This window comes from Python bivittatus, unplaced genomic scaffold, assembly GCF_059951505.1.
Source record: "Python bivittatus isolate LINGU-HERP-01145 unplaced genomic scaffold, Pbiv_v1 ctg000530_np1212, whole genome shotgun sequence".
NCBI lineage: Eukaryota > Metazoa > Chordata > Lepidosauria > Squamata > Pythonidae > Python > Python bivittatus.
The window spans coordinates 9839950-9860284 of NW_028277085.1; the positions used below are offsets into that span (position 1 = coordinate 9839950).

The 20335-nt window shown below is 43.3% G+C and overlaps 1 protein-coding gene across 4 annotated transcripts in view; it reads left to right on the top strand.

Moving 5' to 3' along the window:
- Nucleotides 1–911: 911 nt before the first annotated feature.
- The window catches only part of ADAMTSL3 (ADAMTS like 3), a 177169-nt gene continuing 157745 nt past the window's right edge, over nucleotides 912–20335 (top strand). For 2 of the 4 annotated variants that reach the window (XM_088148613.1, XM_088148616.1), the window contains exons 1-2: nucleotides 3790–3927; nucleotides 6970–7057. In XM_088148613.1, coding sequence (XP_088004739.1) covers nucleotides 3926–3927; nucleotides 6970–7057 — 90 coding nt within the window. In that variant the 5' untranslated portion in view covers nucleotides 3790–3925. Of the gene's footprint in view, nucleotides 1242–2427; nucleotides 2783–3789; nucleotides 3928–6969; nucleotides 7058–20335 lie in introns of those variants that run through there. The other 2 variants (XM_088148615.1, XM_088148614.1) reach the window with 2 other exon arrangements.

Sequence of the window (20335 nt, forward strand, 5' to 3'; positions counted from 1 at the left end):
TGCATCCTATGTATTTACAAGACACACCATGGTTTACCCCAAAATGGATTAATGAATACAATCTTTTGCTTTGCATGCCTTATGAAGACATTCCCTAATGGGCTGGGTCCATGCAACACCCTGGGGGTTTAAAAAAAATGTTTGGCTAGCTTGTGGTTTAGTGTGTTATAGGAGTTCTGGGTAATTTTAATTTTAATTAATTTCCTGAAAAAGTGGCAGTCCGCACAAAGCTGGTGGGGGAGATGAGACTTTCTATGGTTGCTGGATTATAAATCCATGCTGCAAGTAAGCCAACTGTACACGCCTCATGGTAAGCCAAACGATGGTGTCTTTTAACCAGGAGTCGAAGAAGAAGCCACAACTTGCTGGATTTACACAACACACCAAACCAAAACCAAACAAACTCGAGTGGCCGTGTTTGCACAAGAATCTGAATCCCTAATTAACCAGCCACATTTTAGGCTTATGAGTGGCGCAAACCTGTGGTAGTTGGTTTATAATTCAGGGTTAACATTACCAGAACTGGGCTTCATAAATCTGGATGAGCATGAGGTGGCAGGAAAGAATTAGTCTGCTCTCTGGTAGCCCTTTGGATTTTTGGCAGCCCGGATCCCATCGTCCTGTTTGGGAAGTTGTGGGATCTCAGAAAATTGGGTGAACTCAGCAAACCGTGGTTCACTTAAAGAAGGGCATACATATTATATATTACGCAAAGACAGCAACCTTGGTTTAGCCCCAGGGTGAGCCCAGGGCCCGCAAATGGGATGGTGCGGGATCCCCGCTCCTCCGCCCGCGCCCTCCTAGACCTTCCGCTAGAAGGCGCTCCTTCTCCAACGATAGCGGGGTCGCCATCTGGAGCCAGCTAATCTCGAGCAACGTTTTCCTGGGTTCTGCGGCTTCGCGGTGCGTATTTTAAGCCTTGACGGCGGCGATGGGCTAATGAGACATTGTCGCGGTCGGCTGATCCCGCGGCCGTGCCGCGCTTTCTTTGGCCCCTTTCAGGGCGGGGGCTACCAGCCAACGGGCCACTTTTCTCCCTCCCAGGTGGAATCATAGACTAGAAAAGCAAAGCGGATCTTGAGGGGCTGGGAAGGCGTCTAACCGCCCTTCGGCGAAGCGGACCTCACCCTGAGATCGGTGGCCGAGCGCGGCGGCTGGGAACCCGGTCCTTTTCCTCCCTTTGATGCAAGAGAGAAAGGCGCGTTGGTTTCCCCTATAGAGACGCCCCTCCCGCGAGACAGGTAAGAAGGGGGGGGGGGTGATGGTACGGCCTCTCGGCCCGGACTTGAGCTGCGTGCCCCAGCTCTGCAGAAACAGGCAGGCGTTCGCCGTCTGCTTTCCCCGACCACATCCAATGGGCAGAGACGACAACCGGCTGGGGATGTTGGGAGCTGTGTTCCGCTAGCCTACCCCACGGTACTGAGGTGGGAAAAATTGGCCAAAGGAGTGCGTGGACCCGCTTTAAGCCCCCGGAGGAAAAGCAGGACGAAGAGATAAGGAAATAAATCCAGCCGGAAAGCAGTTGCCCCCCACCCCATCCCGCCCGTCCGAAATTGCACAACTGCATTAGAATCACTTTATTTATTGAAAGTTATTCACTGAAACCTTCGGGAGAAGCCATGTGCATTCACACGTGGGGGTTTTGTTCAGACTTTTTCTTTAACGCCCTGGAAACTATCAGTATCGCTCTCGCTCTCTCATCCACTGAAAGCAGTGAGAGGTAAGTTAGGGATCGGAAAGATTTCACTGGGTGAGTAGAAGGTGGACCCAACTCAAACTGTCAGAAGTTCGATGTAAGTGCGTCGGAAATGCCCACTGCCCCAAAAGATACACTCAGTCGCGTGTACGCTGGATCTTACGCAAAAGCCCCACTGAGCACGTGAATGAACACGGCCGAAAACCGCCCAACGTGGGAATCGGACCTTTTCCGTAATATTAGAGAGGCGGTCGATCCCCACGTGCGAGGGAGCGCTCCGTGTTGAATCCGTCCTGTTACACCTCTGTCCACAGGAGCACGCTTACTAAGGGAAGCCAGGATTCCTGGATTAACAGCTGGGGTTGAGGCTGGGTTCATGCCACAGTCGGGGACGAGGCCACCAGATCTGTCACCTCGTTTCGTGCGATCCCAGTCGGCCGATTAGCCACCACGCTGGGCGCGAAACCTGCGCGGTCTCCCGAGGCGGCTTCTGGGCTAAAGGGGCGCCGGGAGCCGCCAAGTGGCATCACCCTGGCCCGGGAGCCCGACGCGGCTCCGAGAAACGTGCGCAAGCGCCCCCTCCTGCCGTTCCCGCACGCCCAACCGAGCTGCGGGCAGTCGCGGGCTCGCGCCAGGCATTCCGGCGCAGGAGGGTTTGCGCGCACCCGGTTGCCCCGCCTGGCTCGCAGGCGCAGCCCTGCGCGGGCGCTCTGCGCTCCAGCTCGCCGGCCGCGGCTTGGGCGCGCAGCTGCCGCCACGGGCCGGGGCGGAGGGGGCCGCCCGCGAGGCGCCCTCCCGCGCTTTGCATCCTCGGCCGAGCCGAGCCGAGCCGGCCGGGCGGCGGGCGGGAGCCCGGAGGGCGGGCGGGCGAGCTCGCCGTAGCCCGCCCGCCTGCTTGCTGGAAGGGCGGGCGCTGGTTCGCCTGCCAGCTCCGTCCTGCGAGCCTGCGGCGGCGGCGGCGTCCCCGGGGCTGATCGGACAGGAGGGGCGGTCTGGCCTGTCGGCGCTTGGGGCCGCGGCCGCTCCCTTCCCGCTGAGGAGGCGCCGCAGGAGGGAAGCCCCGAGAGAGAAGCGCCGCCGCGCGAGGTGGGCGAAGGTGGCGGGCGGGGCCCGAGCGGGCACCCAGAGGAACGAGGCGGGGCGCGGCGCCTGCCTTCGCTCTTCGCCTGGGAGGGCGGGCGCGAGAGGGTGAGGGCTCCCCGGGCTCCCCCTGGGAGGTAGTGAGGTAGCCTCTGAGCATGCGGAGAGTGCCGTTCGCTCGAAATCACTGCGGCCTAAAGAAGGAGCAGACCCTCTGGGTGGGGTAGGGCGGGGAAGAACCAGGGTCGCCTCTCCAGGTAGCCGTGGAACCTCACTGGGTGGCCGGACCTGGTGCTGGGGGATGTGTTAATCCATGGTTAACTGAGCCACGATTTGGGGAAGCCAAGGACTTAGATTTGCACAGTGCCCTGAGCTGCGGGCCAGCCAGCCACATTTTAGGCTAGAGCAGTGTTTCTCAACCTTGCTGAGTTTAAGATGGGTGGACTTCAACTCCCAGAATTCCCCAGCCAGCTGGCTGGGGAATTCTGGGAGCTGAAGTTCAGACATCTTACAGTTGCCAAGGTTGAGCAACCTTGGGCTAGAGTGTTGGGGAAAATCAGTGTAACTCACCTGTTTCGCAAAGTCGTTGTGCCAATAAATTGGGGAAGGGGAGCCGGAGCAATGTCCTTGAACCTCTGGAACAAAGCAGGAGTAGCTAAATAACTGCAGGCTGAAAAAAGACAGCCATTCAAAGTATGGTTAGCAAAGGTCTTCCACAAGATTCAGAGGTACTGGCTGTGTTCATATATTACATTAAGTTATAAGGTGGATTGTTCGGTTTTGGTTTATCAGGTTGGGTGAGCTCAGTAGTTGCAGCTTGCAAACCATGGATTGCGGCTTTGTCATAACGTAGCTAAGCCGCCAGGCACTTAATTTGTGGTGTTGAACGCAGCCACTCTCCCACTATGCCTGCCATTCTACATTATGTAACGTACATCACAGGCATTTTTGTATCCTATCCCATTTCAAAGTCAGTAGTGTGACCTTTGTTGGCTTAATCCTGCTGTGACACAGAGACTTTGCATGGAAGAAATGTAAGAGAATGAGGTTCCAGTGGCATTGCAAACTTCAACATTATTTGGACATGATTTCCAAACCCTTATTTGGAAATCCAATCAATTTTGTAGCACGACTCAGGATAACACATACATGTAAGTATCTCAATGCAGGAACAGATTTTTTTTTTTTTTTTTAAGTCTGAAAGTGGGATTCTTACAGAGTGGGGTGGCTGTTGAAGAAACCAAATTGGAGGGATAAATCTGGCAGCCTCCTTAATGTAATCAAATCTAATTCAAATACTTTTGACTTAAAGTGTTCTTAAAGTGATATTCCTGGAATGAGGAGCATTCTCTTGCTCTACTTATTTTGCACAAGGTGGCATACATGGGCTGTGTTTGCACAATACACATATTTATCAGTGTTCTGGGTTGGTATCTGCACAGAAAGATTAACTGCTTCCGGGTTTGCACAAGGTACTGAAGGATAAACTAAACATATGGGCTTGGGACGTAAAACATGCCAAGCCATGAAAAAACAACCCAAGCTTAAAACTAAGCAAGCATAGCCTGTTGTGCACAGGTAGGTTTTTAACAGACTTGGTTATGTGCATTGAGTGAACTCAACCACAGAGCCACAGACTACGTTAGTTGGGTTGATGTGTAATGGACCAATTTTGTGTTTGCATGAACCCAGTCATTGTCAGCCCTTTGAGGGAGGCCAGGTCAGGAAACAGACATGATAAGAACTTCTGGAAGTGTACTTTACTTTTATAGTGTAGAACAAGAATCTTGAAAACCTGACGGAGTTTCTCTGTGGCATCCTCTTATTCTCATGAGAGTCAAGGGGGATCAATCTTGAGTTTCTTCCTTACCCTTCCTATCTTTCCAGGCTAAGGTGATGTTTTTGTAACAGCTGCTGCATTCCTTCTTCGAGGCCATCTCCCCACGATCATTTTTTTATGTGCATATAATTTTTATTGAAACTTTTAAAAAAGAAGATACAAATTAATACAAACTAATATAAAGTAAGGAAGAAAAAAGGAAAGAAAGCAAAGAGAAAGCAAAAAGTGCAAGAAAAGAAAAAAAGTTGAAGAAAAATAGAAAAGAAAAAAGATACGAAGAAGTGGCTTCCTATATTCACAGCAGTTATAAGCAGTTAACCTCTCTAAAGTTACATCATAATACTCTTCTTTCTATCATCTATCCTGTCTAATCATCAAAGCCATAAATCAGAAGTTCATTTTTTCATTTTTATGCAAAAATTTCATAAGGGGTTTCTAGTCACCAATAAATGTAGACAATGTCTTTTCTCTAATCAAAGAAGTCAATTTATCCATTTCAGCAAGATCTGTCAACCTCACCAACCATTCCCCCTTAGTGGGTAGTATTGAATGTTTCCATCTCTGTCCATATAATAATGTCGCTGCAGTAATCGTATATTGAAATAATCTTCCATGGCTTTTTTCTAACTGTTTATCCATTAGTCCTAAAAGGAAAAGTTCTGGCTTCACATTCTCCCCTACAATCGTGATGTTCTCCTGCTTTTCACAACTGTCCTGTGAGGTAGTTTGAGCTAGTCACCTGGGTTCAGTGTTCGAGGAAGGATTTGAAACGATGTCTGACTGGCTTTGATCTGAAACTAACCGCTCTACTCCCTTTTGTACTAGATTCTTCTCCCTCTTATTTATTTATTTTTGGTTATTTTTTGTTCAGGGGTTTAAAGGTGTGATGAAGGATATTTTGGAAGAATGCTTTATCTGCAGGGGAAGTCTCCAGAATTAAATCTTATAGAAAGGAGGACCGGGAGGAAAAAAAAATCAACCCTGTTAGGCCCTTCTGCCTTGATCTCTGCTATTGTTATTGTAATTGTTATAGGTGGTGGGTGGCCTTTGTTTTCAAATTGAGCTTCACTCTGGTTGATCTTTGTTGAGCTGAGAAACTAAACAGGGCCTAGTTAATATCTGGAGAGGCATTATGGATTTCCAGAGCTCTAGGCTGAACGGGGAAATTGAACAACATCCTGAGCAAGGCAATAGCAAACGATTTCCATATTGTTACTAAGAAAACTCTGTGAATGTGTCATGACAGTTTGGGGGGGGAGGGAGGAGAGGGAAGGATATTTGATATAGGCTGCTCCGAATTGCAGTTTAGTGAGGTGGGCAGCTATGTAAATCTTCTAAATAAGTAAAGTCACCAGGAATCCAGCACATCTCGAGCTATTTCATGCAGCTCGAATCACTGAATTTAGGCATTTTAATTTCTCAGAAATGGGTGGCTCTCAGACATGGCTCTTAAAAAACACAGTTAGACCCAATCATTCAGCCTCTTTTGGAGGGCTGCCATGACAAGACAGGCAGCCACGCTGGGCACGTGGATGGAAGAGAAGAAGCACAAGAGAGCACTTTATGGAGGGGAACTCTGGCCCTGGAGTTGCGGGTGTTCTTTTCACCTTGGGCAATGCTGCAGACCCCTGTAGTGTTATGAAGATGGGCCCTTGCCAGCCGGTTGGCTAAAATCGGAAACTTTTTGCAATTAGGTTTTGGGTGGGGAAAATGCTTTTCATAGAAAGGGAGAGTAAAACCAGCAGTTGGTGTGTCTCTGTGTGTAATTCTCTGCAGATTTTAACAAAAGAATTTATTTTGGCACTCCAAGAAAGGCAATTTAACTTTGCCCTTTAGACAAAAACAGTTAAAGATCCTCTGTTTCTAATCCATGAAACAATCCATGAAACTCCCCCCTCCCCTTTCTGCAAAGTTAGCAAGAGCTGTTGTTTTTTCCAACATGGCTTGGATGTTTTGGCAAATACAGCTTGGAGTTCTGGGCTTCACTTCTCTTGTTGGGAAGCAGGGCAAAAAGTGTTGAAATAGCTGAGCAGGTTTGATTTCGTTTTGGCTTCAGGGGATGAGGGGACAGAGAAGGTTTCTGCCTTGATAAACTGACTGAAGGAGCAAGGGGGAAAGGGTGGCTTCTACTGCCCTAATTGAAAGTCCCTCGTTCTTCGCGCTGGGCTCATGTTGTTCCTTGCAAGTCTGTACTCCTGGCCAGTACAAACCTCCATTGTTTAGGCTGCATCGCTTCCAGAGCCTGGCTTGGACTTGCTGCCCAGTTTGCTTTAGTCATTCAGTTTCTGGCAGGGGGCACTTGAGAAATACACATATTGAGCTGCAAAGTCCTTTTCTGCTCTCTGTTTGAAAGGTCCAAGAGGATGGCCAAGGGCAACATCACCAGACGGCTTTGGAAGGTCATTTGGTTTGCTGTCATCACCATCTGCGTCAGCCTACAGGTAAGTGAGAGCAGCGGTCATGGATCAGACAAGGGAAAGTTAACCTAGCATAATGGTCAACACACTGGACGAGGCCCAGGGAGATGATGCAGCACCGCCTTAGGCACAGTGAGCACAGGGCCTAGGGCCCACGAAAAGGTATTCATTTTTTCTAATTCAGAAAGAATTAAAAATGAACCAGAAGTTATTTTTTCATGCCTTTTAATTTAAAAAAAAGGCAAGAAATGGACAACATTTCAACATCAAGCCAATGATCTTCTTTCTAACTTTTAGGTGTAGCATGATTTGTTTTCGTTTTACGGTTTTAGGATTTTATAGTTGCTGGGTTTTGTTACTGTGAGCCGCCTGGAGTTGTGTTTAAGATGGGCGGCCATACAAATCTTTTAAATAAATAAATGGGTAACTTTGATGATATGTGACAGGCGTCATAACTAATCAGCAACAACTGATGATTATGAATACTGAAAACCATATGAAATATGATATTTAATACTATTATTTCTATGGAGGAAGAGGCCCATGAAGGCAGAAATGCCTTGGGCTACAGAAGTCATAGTGCAGCCCTGGGATGGAGGTGAACTTTGAGTCCACCCTCAGACATGGAAGGCCGGCAGAAGACTCTGGCCACTTTCTCTCTCTCTCAGCCCAACCTATCTCACAGGGTTGTTGTTCTGGGGAAGAGAATTGGGGAGAGAATGCTTTGTTTGCCACCTTGAGCTCCTGGAAGAAAAGCTGGATATAAATATAATAATATATTACTGTTATGAAAAACCAGCAACTCACAGAAATATTTGAGAACGGCCTCCCCAGCCATCTGCCCTCTAGTGACATTGGACAACAGTTCTGAGAATAGGTATCATAATATGTATTGTAACTTTCCTACCTGAGTAATCAGAAGAGCGATGTTGCATTAGGAGGCCTTCCAGATCTTTCAGAGTCAGCCTGCTATCAAGTGAAATCTCTAGGCAGTTGTTGCCTGGTGGCAGAACCTCTGGCCCTCCACATGTTGCTGATGTAGACCTCCCTAAAGCCCCTGTCTCCAAGGGCAAGGATGGGAGGATCCTGGGAATGTGGGTCACAGATTCCTTACTCTTTCAAAAGGAATCTAAAATTTCCCACATAAGAGGTTGTCTTAACTGTTCTTTATACAAACTTCTCTGTAAGTTCTTTATCACACCCTAGAGCTCTGGTCAGTGGGACAAACATGAAGAAGAAATTATCAAACTTTTAACTTATTGAGTTGTAGTTACGTCTTGTGTAAAAGTGCACAGAAGCAAAGCGGTGAAGATTAGATACAGAACCTCCCCCCACCCCCCATAAGACAGTTATGGATTTGTCAAGCTGACTCTTCTGTGAAATATTTGGTGTTATCTTTGACGTGCTTGTTCATTGACAATGTAACCACAAAGCTTATGCAAGTCTCTGCATTTACTTTATGACTAATGGTAGCCTTATAATTAGTGATTATGCGATCTTGTGATCTAAACAGCTGTTACTTCCCCCTCTTTTTGGCAGAGTTTGCATGGGGGTAGAAAAGATGGAGGCTGAGAGCTCAGCACTGCTTTAGAAGTCATTGAGTATTAATGTGTTTTTATATAGCATAATGGCTTTTCTTAAAAAATCCAGCAAATACTAGCCAGACTGGGAATGCTACCACAATAAAACAGTTTGCTTATTTATTTAAGGCATTTGCAAGGCCAGTCTCAACAGTGGAAGACACTGAGCACTGAACAGTTTTTGAAATATACACCATAAGGTTAATATAAGGAACTGACAAAACCAGCAAGCAGATTTCTGCCTGAAAACTATTTCGCAGACTGAATGCCTTCTGAAATTATACGCCATGCCCTTCAAAGAAGACAAGCAAGAAAAGGGTTGACTAAGGTTCAGAAGACTGAAAGTCACTGAGCAAGCAACTGTAGCTTGTCTCTGTCACACTTTTCTTCTCTCCCAGGGCAGAACTTTGATTACCTGTCAGACTTGTTAAGTAGACCAGACTAGGAAATCCACTCCACAGGAAGGCTAAAATGACTTTTATTTGAGACTGGCTATAATAACAGAATCTTGTAAGTCTGACTATGCCATACCTCTTCCCCCTTCTTACACTCCAGTGAATTTGGGAGCTGTCTGTTTGAGCCACTTCTGAATGTTATCTCGTTGCTCTAGACTTAAAAAAATGCCTCAGCTGCTTTTGCCTAGGTGACAGTTCCTGCATCTTTACTCTCTGCACCACCTGAATACAGGTGGCAGATCAGGTGGGGCCAAGCAGATCCATCCTAGCTTTCTTACCTTGTCTACTTGTGCTTAATGTTACAGGTTTGGTCTGCTGTATTATTTATTTATGGATTTTAAAGACTTACGTCCTACGTTGCAAGCACTTGGCTGATCTTTGCTATTTCTCCACTAGTGACTAATCCACTAGTGTCTTTCAGCCATCATTGAGGTGATAGAACAGTAATGAAGATGGGCTCTATCTCTCAGCAATGACCAGATGGCCCATAAATATTCTGTAAGTTGGAAAATGTCTTGATCAGGTCTCAGAAGCTAAGTTGGGGTAGACCTGCATAGTATTTGGAAGGGAGACCACAGGGCATTCTAGGACTATAAGCTAGGCTGAGAAGTTAAAAAAAAAACATTCTGGAAGAAAGTAGTGGTAAACCACCTTCCACTGTAGCTAAAAAGAACTGCTTGGATGTGTTCGTGAAGTCACCAGCTGTTGCGTTCAACTCAAAGGAGACTTTACTTTTTGTCAGGCTAGCCTCTAGACCTGAAAGCATTCTCTATCAAATATAAAACCTCCACCATTAAGAGAAAAGGACCTAAAATAATACAGAAAATCAGATGTTAAAATATAAGAACATTAAATAATTTTTCGGGTTTATATCTATCTATCTATCTATCTATCTATCTATCTATCTATCTATCTATCTATCTATCTATCTATCTATCTATTAGTATATGCCTCTTATATCTATTTTTGGGAGAGAATTCTATGCAGTGACTGCAGATTTGTAGAATTCTCTACACACGTTGATCATGGGTCCATGAGCAGGACTTCTGAGGCTGGTGTGAAAGAGGCTGTTGTCACTCCTTCTGTGACTGCCTCCTTGCCTGAGTGAGGGATTAGGACTAACAAGGAAGGAAAGGATGGACGCTATTGCTCAGGTAGTCAGCAAACTAGATGAAAAGATGTGTGGCAGCAACAGTCTGTGCTTTGGAACCAATCCTGTGTGCTACTGTTAAATCTTTTTTTTTTTTTGGGTACCTTCGAATCAGTGTTGACTCCTGACAACCACCTGGACTAGTTCCTGCAGTTTTCTAGGCAAAATTTCAGAAGGTTTGTCCTTGCCTTCTTCGTAGGGCTGAGAGTCAGTGACTAGCCCAAGGTCACCCAGCTGGCTTTGTGCCTAAAGAGGGACTAGAACTCACCGTCTCCCAGTTCCTATCCTGATACCTTAATCGTTACACCAAACTGGCTCTCAACAACAATCCTGTTAGACAGGTTGGGGGGGGGGAGAGAGAGAGAGATTGAGAGAGAGACCCAGCTCAACACTTTAATTGCTAGGTTTGATAGCATTACAGGACTATAGTTGCTCTTCCTCAACTTAGCATCCTTCAGAGGTTCCCATAGATCCAAGCTGGGAATGATGGAAAACTAACATATCTGGAGGGTGTGAAGTCAGAAAAGGCCTGTGGCAGCTTATTTACATTTGCTTTTAAAAGCCGTTATCCAAGCGCCATCTCCTTTAGCTTCAACATGTTGTTTTCTTAATCTGCCACCTGCCTTCAAGCCAAAAGCACTGCAGTTTTTGTCATCCATATATTTACATAGTTGAATTGCTCTTTCAGGGGATGCCTTTCAGGTGCAATCTGCAGCTTTTTACTTGGCTTGCGCACTAGCCAACTATAGTGAATAATTTTAACAACTTGGCCTCCCGTTTATTCCTGTTGATTTCGAGATGACAGATTTTCATGCAGTGGGTTCTGGACCAAGGTGAAGTTCTATGGTATTCAGGGTGCTTGAGAGCAAATATTTAGGTGCAGGTGATAGATTAGATAGCCTGTTAATTAGCGCAAAATAATAATTACAGAAGAACATGGATACAAATGGAAAAGCTGCATTTGATTTATATTCAGTGTTGCTAGAAAGAATAATACAACAATATTGGAAAATGGTCTATAGAGAAGTCTGGTTTCTAGAAAATGTCCAGCTAGTTATGTTTCCAAACACGTGAAGTGCAAGTTAGCCCAGCTGAATTGTAAAACGATGTTCAAAGTGCCCTTAATGCTGTGATTACAGGACTGCTGCTACCTGTTAACTGCTGGTATTTACCATCAATATGGGCAATTCCTATTGTCTAATAATATTACTTTACTGGAGTTTACTGTGCCAGAATTCTGGATGATTAAGAGGAATGACTTACAATGTTTTTCTGCCGCCCTTACATAATTCTACAAGATTTTTACCAGCTGAAGAACAGCAATAGCTAAAATGCTACAGTTTAGAAGCACACCCATACAATTCACATAACCGTGATCTGCATAATTGCTCATCTTCAATGGTGTTCTCCTCCATGACTGTAAAACATTATTGTTTCAGAGATATTAGAAAATACATTGGCTGCCAGGTTGATATGGCTATGGCAAATGGGCAGAAACTGGTCCATTTGGCTGATAATTTTTCTCAATCATCTTTTTTTTTTTCCTTGACTTAAATCACGATGGCCTGATTCATACACCCCGTGAACCAGTGTTTCCCAGCCATGGCAACTTGGTAGGTATTTGGATTATAGCTCCCAGAAATCTTGGCAATGACGGGGGAATTCTGGGAGTTGAAATCCATACATCCAGAACTTGTCAAACACTACCATAAACCATAGGACAGGAAGGCCTGGCGCGATATGGTTCATGGGGTCACGAAGAGTCGGACACGACTTAACGACTGAACAACAACAACAACCATAAACCATAATGTGTGTTGTTTATACCCAGTTGTATAAAGCCAGCTGTGACTTATGCAATAAACTATGATGAAAACAAACCATAGCTTAACACTGTATATGAACCTAGTCATTCAGTGGCTTGTTTCATTTTATTATATGGTGCAAATCTAGCCTTTGTGCCTTGTAAACTGTTCTTTGATTTAGTGCTAAGTGAGAATCCACCCACTTGTGGTTTATTCAACAGATTAGATTAAAACACAGCTGTAATGTGAGATGCAAACTCATTTGATGTCAAATGAGAGACATAGGGCTGGGTGACTTTATTTTATTGCTCAGGAAAAGGTACATATGTGAGCATGTTTACAGATCTTGGCTTCCACTCGTGCAGCAGCTTTTGGCAATATGGTGACAGTTTATGGCTATCGTGCTAGAAAGGAGGGCTTAGTAGAGCTGGCAAGCTGGCCATGTGGGACTTTTCTCCGTAATTCAGACTTTTGTGAGGGGGTGTCTCTGGGAATTCTGTTGGAAGAAATCAAGAGCCGTTGTTGGCTCCCAAACCATTGTTTGATCACAGCTACCACTGTGTGTGTACCTCTGTGTATCAGCTCAATAATGAAGGAAATGTTCTTCCTGGTTAAGTCTGCCTATATTTCCAATTTACTTTATTGCTTTAATGCAGAATAGAGTTGGCCTGACGCTGTTACATAGAGATGCAAATATGCAAAGGTGTTGGGGAGACAGCTTTTTGAGGACTTCCTACTTCATGTAAATGTTTTTTGGCTCGCTCCTTTATTTATTTATTTGTAGAATTTATATCACCACCCATCTCTATCATATGAGTTTGGGCAGTGCACATGCACGACATAAAACCTAGAAATCATAAAATAACGTTACAGTAAAGCCAGGGTCACGAAAAAACCATCACCTCATCAAACCATGCATGTTGGGATCAAGGTTGCAGAAAGCTTGGCTTTGATCCCATCTGGCTGATTCAACATCTAATCAGCTGGTGGCCAAAGGAGCTTTTTATGGTTCTTTCCTTTCTTCCTGTTTTTGAAGTTGTTATTTCACTTGTGTTGCGAATTGTCCACTAAGAGGTGAGAAGTTAATGTGAATAACACCCATCTTGGAAGTACTGAGATGGATTTTTTCCAGATTGTGTCTAGGCCATTTCTTTTTTCCATTTACAGAACTCGGTCACTAGTGTAACACTCAACTGCAGCTGCAGAAAGTTAAGTACAGTCAGTAGACTTTGTCTTATTAATAACAACAATGCAATTTTAGAAGAACGTTCTACTTCCTAACAGATGTGGGCAACTGTTGCTGGGGCAGATGATTTTTTTGGCTTTGCTAAAATTTTATTCTGCTTTCTTGAATGCGCTGATGGATCAAATCAGTTTACGAATATTCATACTGAGCAGCAAATTTCAAGATAGGCCTTTCCAGTAACTCACAGCACAAAGGAAAGGCAGCTGATGCTAGTAAGCGGCTTTTCTATTAAGTTGCAAGCAAAGCTATTCTCCAGCAAAAATAAACCTCCAGATCTGTGTCTATTCCACTAGGGATTATTTTAAGGTAATCATGAATGCTTTTTTTCAATATAGGTGGCAAGTTAAATAAAAAAAAAAACAATGGCATAATGTCATACCATAATGCACAGAAAAGGAATCTGCAAAAGGACAGTGAAGAGTATGAGTTGCTTTTCCTCAAGATTAAACAGAGACTTGCTCTGTTCCAGGAGATGTGTTCCTCCAACCAAAGTCAGTCAACTTTCAGTGCCCATTGAGTATGCTCAGTGATCTTTAGCTCATTTTTGGTTTTCTTCCCATCCTTTTTTTCTAGGCAATTTTCCCCTCTTATTTCCAAAAATCTGTATATTCCTTATTGAGCACAGAGGTGTACCATTCTGGATACACAAGAATTAACTCTCTAAAAATATGTTTGATATGCCCTGTAGCATAATTGCATTGTACTGAATGAAGCAGTGGGAAGTATGCTAAGGTTGGACTACTGGATAAGGTCAGGAGTCTACAGATTGGAAGGCCCCCAAATCATCACCCATTTAAAAAAATCTGCAGGGGGTCTGTCATGTCCTCTGTTTATTCTCTCTCTTTTACAGGTAGTTGTAGAGGGAAATACAGTATCTGAGTTCTGAGGACAGGAAAGAAAAAGAGAGAACCAGGATGGGGGACTAAAACTGGAGGGAGTGTTCCTAGGTGCGTGTTTTCCAGTTTCCAGGAAAAACTCTTTTCTAGAACGGCCTCAATCATGATAATTATGGTGTTACAAGGAAAGCAATAACACTAAAATATAGACCTGGCTTTGCCATAGCCAGAGCCCCAGATCATCCTGTTTCAGGTCAAGAATGCTCCAAACCCCAGCTGCCTACTCCATGGGTGACCTTGTGGTCCAAATCAGTTCCATATTTGGGACGCGCAAGTGGGTACTCTCCTGATGTTTTAGAATTCAACGTCTTTCAAACTCAGCCAAGCTCCCAATGTTACTTGATTATGGATAGCAACAATCCGAAACAGAAGACACATTTTTTCCAGCTTTCTATTAGTTTTAAACTCCTATTTAACACAATGTTGTTAGATTGGCACTGACATTAATTGGTGTTGGAAATGGCTTTATTTATTTATGTATTTATTTGGTTTGTGTCCTGCCTTTTTTCCCAAGAGCTCAAGGTGGCTTACATGGGAATCTTTTCTTCATTTTATCCCCATAGCTAGTCATAAAGAGAGTGCCTGGCAAAAAGTCATTGTGAACTTCTACAGTTGGGGATGGACTTGAACTTGGCTCTTCCTGGTCCTAATCCAGAACCTTAACTCTTAAACTCTGACTCTTCATGCCTGTGTTTTCCTTTTAGACATCCTGCTGAATATATGTGTGTCCGTGTGTCTGTGTGAGAGACAACTGTGGATTAAGTTTATGAATGACCTTAAATAGGTTGGGGACCAGCAGACTGTTGAAAGATAAAGCTAAAATATTTCAGGATGTGACTTACGTGTGTGCCTGTATTTTTGTATTATGCTGCAAATATTCTTCCATGGAATGGAAGCTGTAAATGATTTTTTCACTTCCTTAGAATTAGTTTTAATGTGTATTTATGTCTCCAATGGGAATTGTCTTGGAAACAAGAGTGCAATTAGATTATGAGGAAAATACATTTTGTTTAGTGTTGTGAGTCTCCAGGGTTTTTCCAACATCATATTGGTTTATTCTCTTTGTTAATCGCAGCCTTTTATCTTTCTGTCATGTGTGCATATTAAGATATGTAACAGTCCTGAATGGGAAAATTATACAGTATTTGGTGGTTAGCTCACTATCATTTAAAAGTGTGGATGAGAAAAACAACATTATTTATTATTATTCCTTTACATAATTTCATTGAAAATCTTTGTACTGTTTTTATATGATTGATACAAGGTAGTATATATCAGAGGTTGAAAAGAAGATAATACTAGAAATGGCTCCACTTAAAAGAAGTTATAGACAGGGAATCCATAAATTGCAAAGGAGGAACATGCAGGAAATGATAGTTGTAAAAATTTCAAAATAATCTACTGCAGTTAATTGATCTTTTGATCTACCTATCAATATGATCTATTGATAATCCTGAGGGAAAGGATTCCCCACCCTCTACCCCAAGAAATTGAGCATTTGCCAAGTGGATCTTTTTGAGGTGAGAAACACTTAAGAATACTCATATGAATGGATCCCTCTTGAAGATACCAAGCTGCATAATATTTATTTGAAGTGGTGGGAAAAGAGATTTGGAAAAGTCTGTAATGTAGTACTTATCTAAGATCTGATTTTACTCAGAGTGATATGATACGAGTGTGCTCGTGTACTCACTAGATGCCTGGTAAATTATTAGTTTGAATCCTAACTGTAAGGTGATGATAGCTCCCAGAATGGTACCTTCTGAAAAACGGAGAGTCATAGGAGATGTCAGAGACTGTTAACTTTAAAAACAAATTTGAGTTCAGAAGCATTGGACTTCTAAATACCAAACATTGGAAGACTCAAGAAGAGTTGTACTGGATGTAACCAATATTTTATCTTGTTCAGCATTTATTTATTTCATCAATTTGTATGCCATCTCAATTACCACAGTAACTAGGCAGCTTACATGTTAGGATTAAAACAACCATAGAATAATAAGATGGTAATACACAGCCAGTATCAGGGAAGATAACCAACAATACAAAAGAAGGATTACAATCAGGAGTAAATTACTTGGGAGTAAATCATTACACCATACCCCAGGGCCTGTTGGAGGAGCCAAGTTTTCATGCCCTGTTACAGATGCCTCATAGGATTGGGGCCAGCATTGGTCTCCTCCCTTGGCCATCCACATGTTTCATGGAACCCCACAAGCAGGACATGGGTGCAGAAGCCTTCTCCTCATAAGCTGAAGCAAGTGTGATTCAGGGGCGTCATGCTTTTGATGCTGATTAGTCATAGGAACGTAAAAATTAAACTCAGAAGCAGAATGGCTGGCTTTGCATATTGTGTGAGTCACTACACATTGTGAAAAAGGTATGGTTTGGTTTAACTCTGGTTTGTTTAAACCTTCATAGAGTTCATATACAGTGGCTAAGCAGTGATTCTGGTTTATAAGCCACAATGGCTGGATTTACACATCCTTCTAAAACCAATGTTATGGATCAACATACAGGTAGTCCTTGATTAGCAACTGACTTGACAGGGAACATTCGCAGTTATGATGGTGATGAAAAAGTAACCAGTCCTTGCATTTACAACCTTCACAGGTCTGTAAAGCAAAGGAAAGCTGAAGTAAGATCGTAAGCACAGTTGTGATTTCATTTAGTGACTGCTTTGCCTAACAACCCAGTTGCTGGTCCCAGTTGTGGTTGCTAAACAAGTACTACCTGTAATATACGAATTGAGCCATACAGAATATAAATCTGCACCCAACTTGCAAACACCTTCAGAGTAATCCACAGCTCCCCAATCATGGGAGGTGTCTTGTTTTTATAGCCTGCTCAGCTATGCTGCAGCCCTTAGTTAATTTTAATTGATTTTGAAAACCAAAGCAGATGTGGACCTGGTTAACACTGTGAGGAAAATGAGGAAAATATATCTTTGGGTGAATCTTTGGGTAAAAGAAGCAAGTTTTCAGAGGCCTCAGATGAATGGGATCGCCTTAATAAAACTGAAACATAAAGGAATGTGCAGCACCCTTGAAGCTGGCATGAACTAGGCTGATTGTAAACCCCTTATCCCAAACACCCCCATAGCAATGTAAGAGAGGATGTCTTCTTCCTGGCAGCTGGCACCTTGAACAATTTGTTTCATCCCACTTCTGACACCAGTTTCTGTGGAATCAAAACACAGGACACAAAGGCAAAATAATCAAGGCTTCACTGCAGTGTTTATTAGGCAGTACGTACTACCTTTGAACTGTGGTGCTGGAGAAGACTCTTAAGAGTCCCCTGGACTGCTAGGAGGTCAAACCAGTCAATCTTAAAGGAAATCAACCCTGACTGCTCATTGGAACGATTGATAATGAAGCTCAAGCTCAGATACTTTGGTCACCTAATGCGAAGAGAGGACTCTTTGGAAAAGACCCTGATGCTGGGAAAGATTGAAGGCAAAAGGAGAAGGGGATGGCAGAGGACGAGATGGTTAGATAGCATCACTGAAGCAATGAGCATGAAAATGAGCAAACTCAGGGAGGCAGTGAAGGACAGGAAGGCCTGGCGCGATATGGCTCATGGGGTCACGAAGAGTCAGACACGACTGAACAACAACAACGACGTACTGGAGGGGGACCCCACCAAAAGGTTAGTAGGAGACACTCCACTGTAGGCAAAATGGATGCCCTGATATTTATACAGCTCTACAAGAAAGGGGAAGGGAAAAGAACACATACGCATACATATTCATATGATGATGCAGGCATACCTAAATGAGCAATACTTCTTGAGTTACTTTCTGTCCCTGTTCTTGGCTGCTATCTATAAGGAAAGCAATAGTGTCAGAGGGGAAGAAACAAGTTGTTCAAGCTGCCAACTGCCAGGAAGAAGACATCCTCTACATTGCTATGGGGGTGTTTGGGATAAGGGGTTTACAATCAGCCTAGTTCATGCCAGCTTCAAGGGTGCTGCACATTCCTTTATGTTTCAATTTTATTAAGGCAATCCCATTCATCTGAGGCCTCTAAAAACTTGCTTCTTTTACCCAAAGATTCACCCAAAGATATATTTTCCTCATTTCCCCCCCAATACTTACATCAGAAAATATCAGAGCTATAGGCTAGGCTGGAAAGTTGAGATGACAAGTTCTTGGAAGGCGATGGCAAAGCAGTTTAGTGTTGTTGTTGAGAAAAGAACATTGATGTGTCCTTGAAATTACCAGGAGTCCAGACTAGCTCAAAGGGGTTTAATCTGTATCTTTTGTGGGGACAGGCCTTTATGTGTACCTTACTTGGGAATGCCAAGATGGGATGAGGGCTGCAGAAAGCACAACAAGGGCAAAAGCAGGCTTGGTGGATCATGGATTCAACAGTCACTCTGCAAGTTATCTGCCAAGATCCTCTGGGGATCAGTATTCATTGTAATGGAACTTGTTCCTATTACAGTATTTAAGACTACAGTGGTCATGCATTCAATAGTCCATCATCCCTATGCTTCTAGGACCCAGAAGTCCCCTTCAATGGATTCAGTGGCAGTTCAGTAGAGTGGAGCCTGTTGTTAAAAGCCTGGTTTTTGCCTCTTTTCTGAACCTTACTGAGATTGTATAGAACCGTAAAGGCATTGGAGACTAATTCTGTAATATTTTGGGATAGCTGTTCAAATTTAAATGGGATTTTTATTGTTCGGAGACGATGACCATGGAGGTCAAACTTGCTTGTTTTTGTTCACTCTGCTTGTTGGATCTGAATCCAAGTATTTTTTTCCCCCTGTCTTAGCCATAACTAGCCAATTGTGTTTCCTCTTCATGTGACATGAATCATTTTATCTCCTCTTTGTTGTAACATGCAAGAAAAAGAACAGAGAGCTGTTCCCATTTTTATTAACTTTTCTGAGAAATTGCTTTTGGTCCCCTCATTCCACTTTTGCAGAAGAAGAAAATATTGAGAAAGAGATCCAGGAAGATAATCTGCTTATTACATCTAAGTCTTGTGAAACTGGAAATGATTTCCATTTGTTCATGTCATTTTTTTTTATTGCATGTCATTGAAGAGCATTTTATCAGGTGCTCCAAACTCTATCTCTTGGCAGAAATGTCCTTGAACTACTGCAGAAGGAAACATCAAAACTCATGCCAAGAGCATGTACGTTTGCCTCTTTCTGTTTTTTGGAGACAGTTTAAGATAGAAACGGACTTTTTAAAAAACAGTAGGTTTTTTTTTTTTGCCATGAAAAGAATGTTTAAGAATTGCTGTGAATGCTTGAATGGATTTTTATTTTCTGTAAATGGAAGCACCAAGGAAGATGCAGGTGCACGAAGAGTCAAAAGTTGCTGGCTACATAAAGTAATTGGTCCAGGGGTATGAATACTGACCTAATAGTGATGGAATGCTGACTGATTATATGTTATGGTTTTTATTAGCTTCTTTTATTGGCAAGCAAAAAGTTCAAAGGGATGCATCAATTATTAAATATGTCTCTCACTTTTTATTAGCTCAGTATTTTCAGGGTAGGCTCAACAGTGAATGAGATCAGGAAGGGCCAGGCTGTTCTGGAATAAAACCTGAATGGAATATAATCTAACCATGACAAGCGTATTGTAAGTGTATGAGCAAAATTACATTTTATTTAACAACACTGTGTGAATAATTGTGATTAGCCATTCTGCTGCAAAAACAAACAACTCAGCGTATTTGCTGTTGCCAAAAATATTATTGTTGAAACAGGAAAAACAGGCCAGGGGAAAAGCAGCAGTTGGTCAGCCAGGCTGTTCCTCTGCGAAGCCAAATGCCTCTGCTTTTTACATAACAATGATTTAGGTTTGCAGCGTGTTGCGGTCTCTGCTTTTGGTCGATGAATAACATGTGCAACTGAGCCAAATTGCGAGTAATACTTGTGCAAGATGCAAAGCTTGAACTTCTACCTTTGCTTACAAGTGTTTTAAACACATGGCATAATGCCAAAGGAGAGAGAGCTGCTTTAATACTTGCCTAACATAATTATAGTGCTGGTGATTTTGCAGTGAAAAAAGGGATGGAAAGAAAGGGCCAGATTTGCCACTGACTGGTGCCGATGGATTTTACTTCACTGAGCTTTTCTGTTCTTCTCTTCCATATATATATGAAGGCTATGTATCTTACCTTTGAGTCAGTTTTTGAGACTGCCTGGACAAG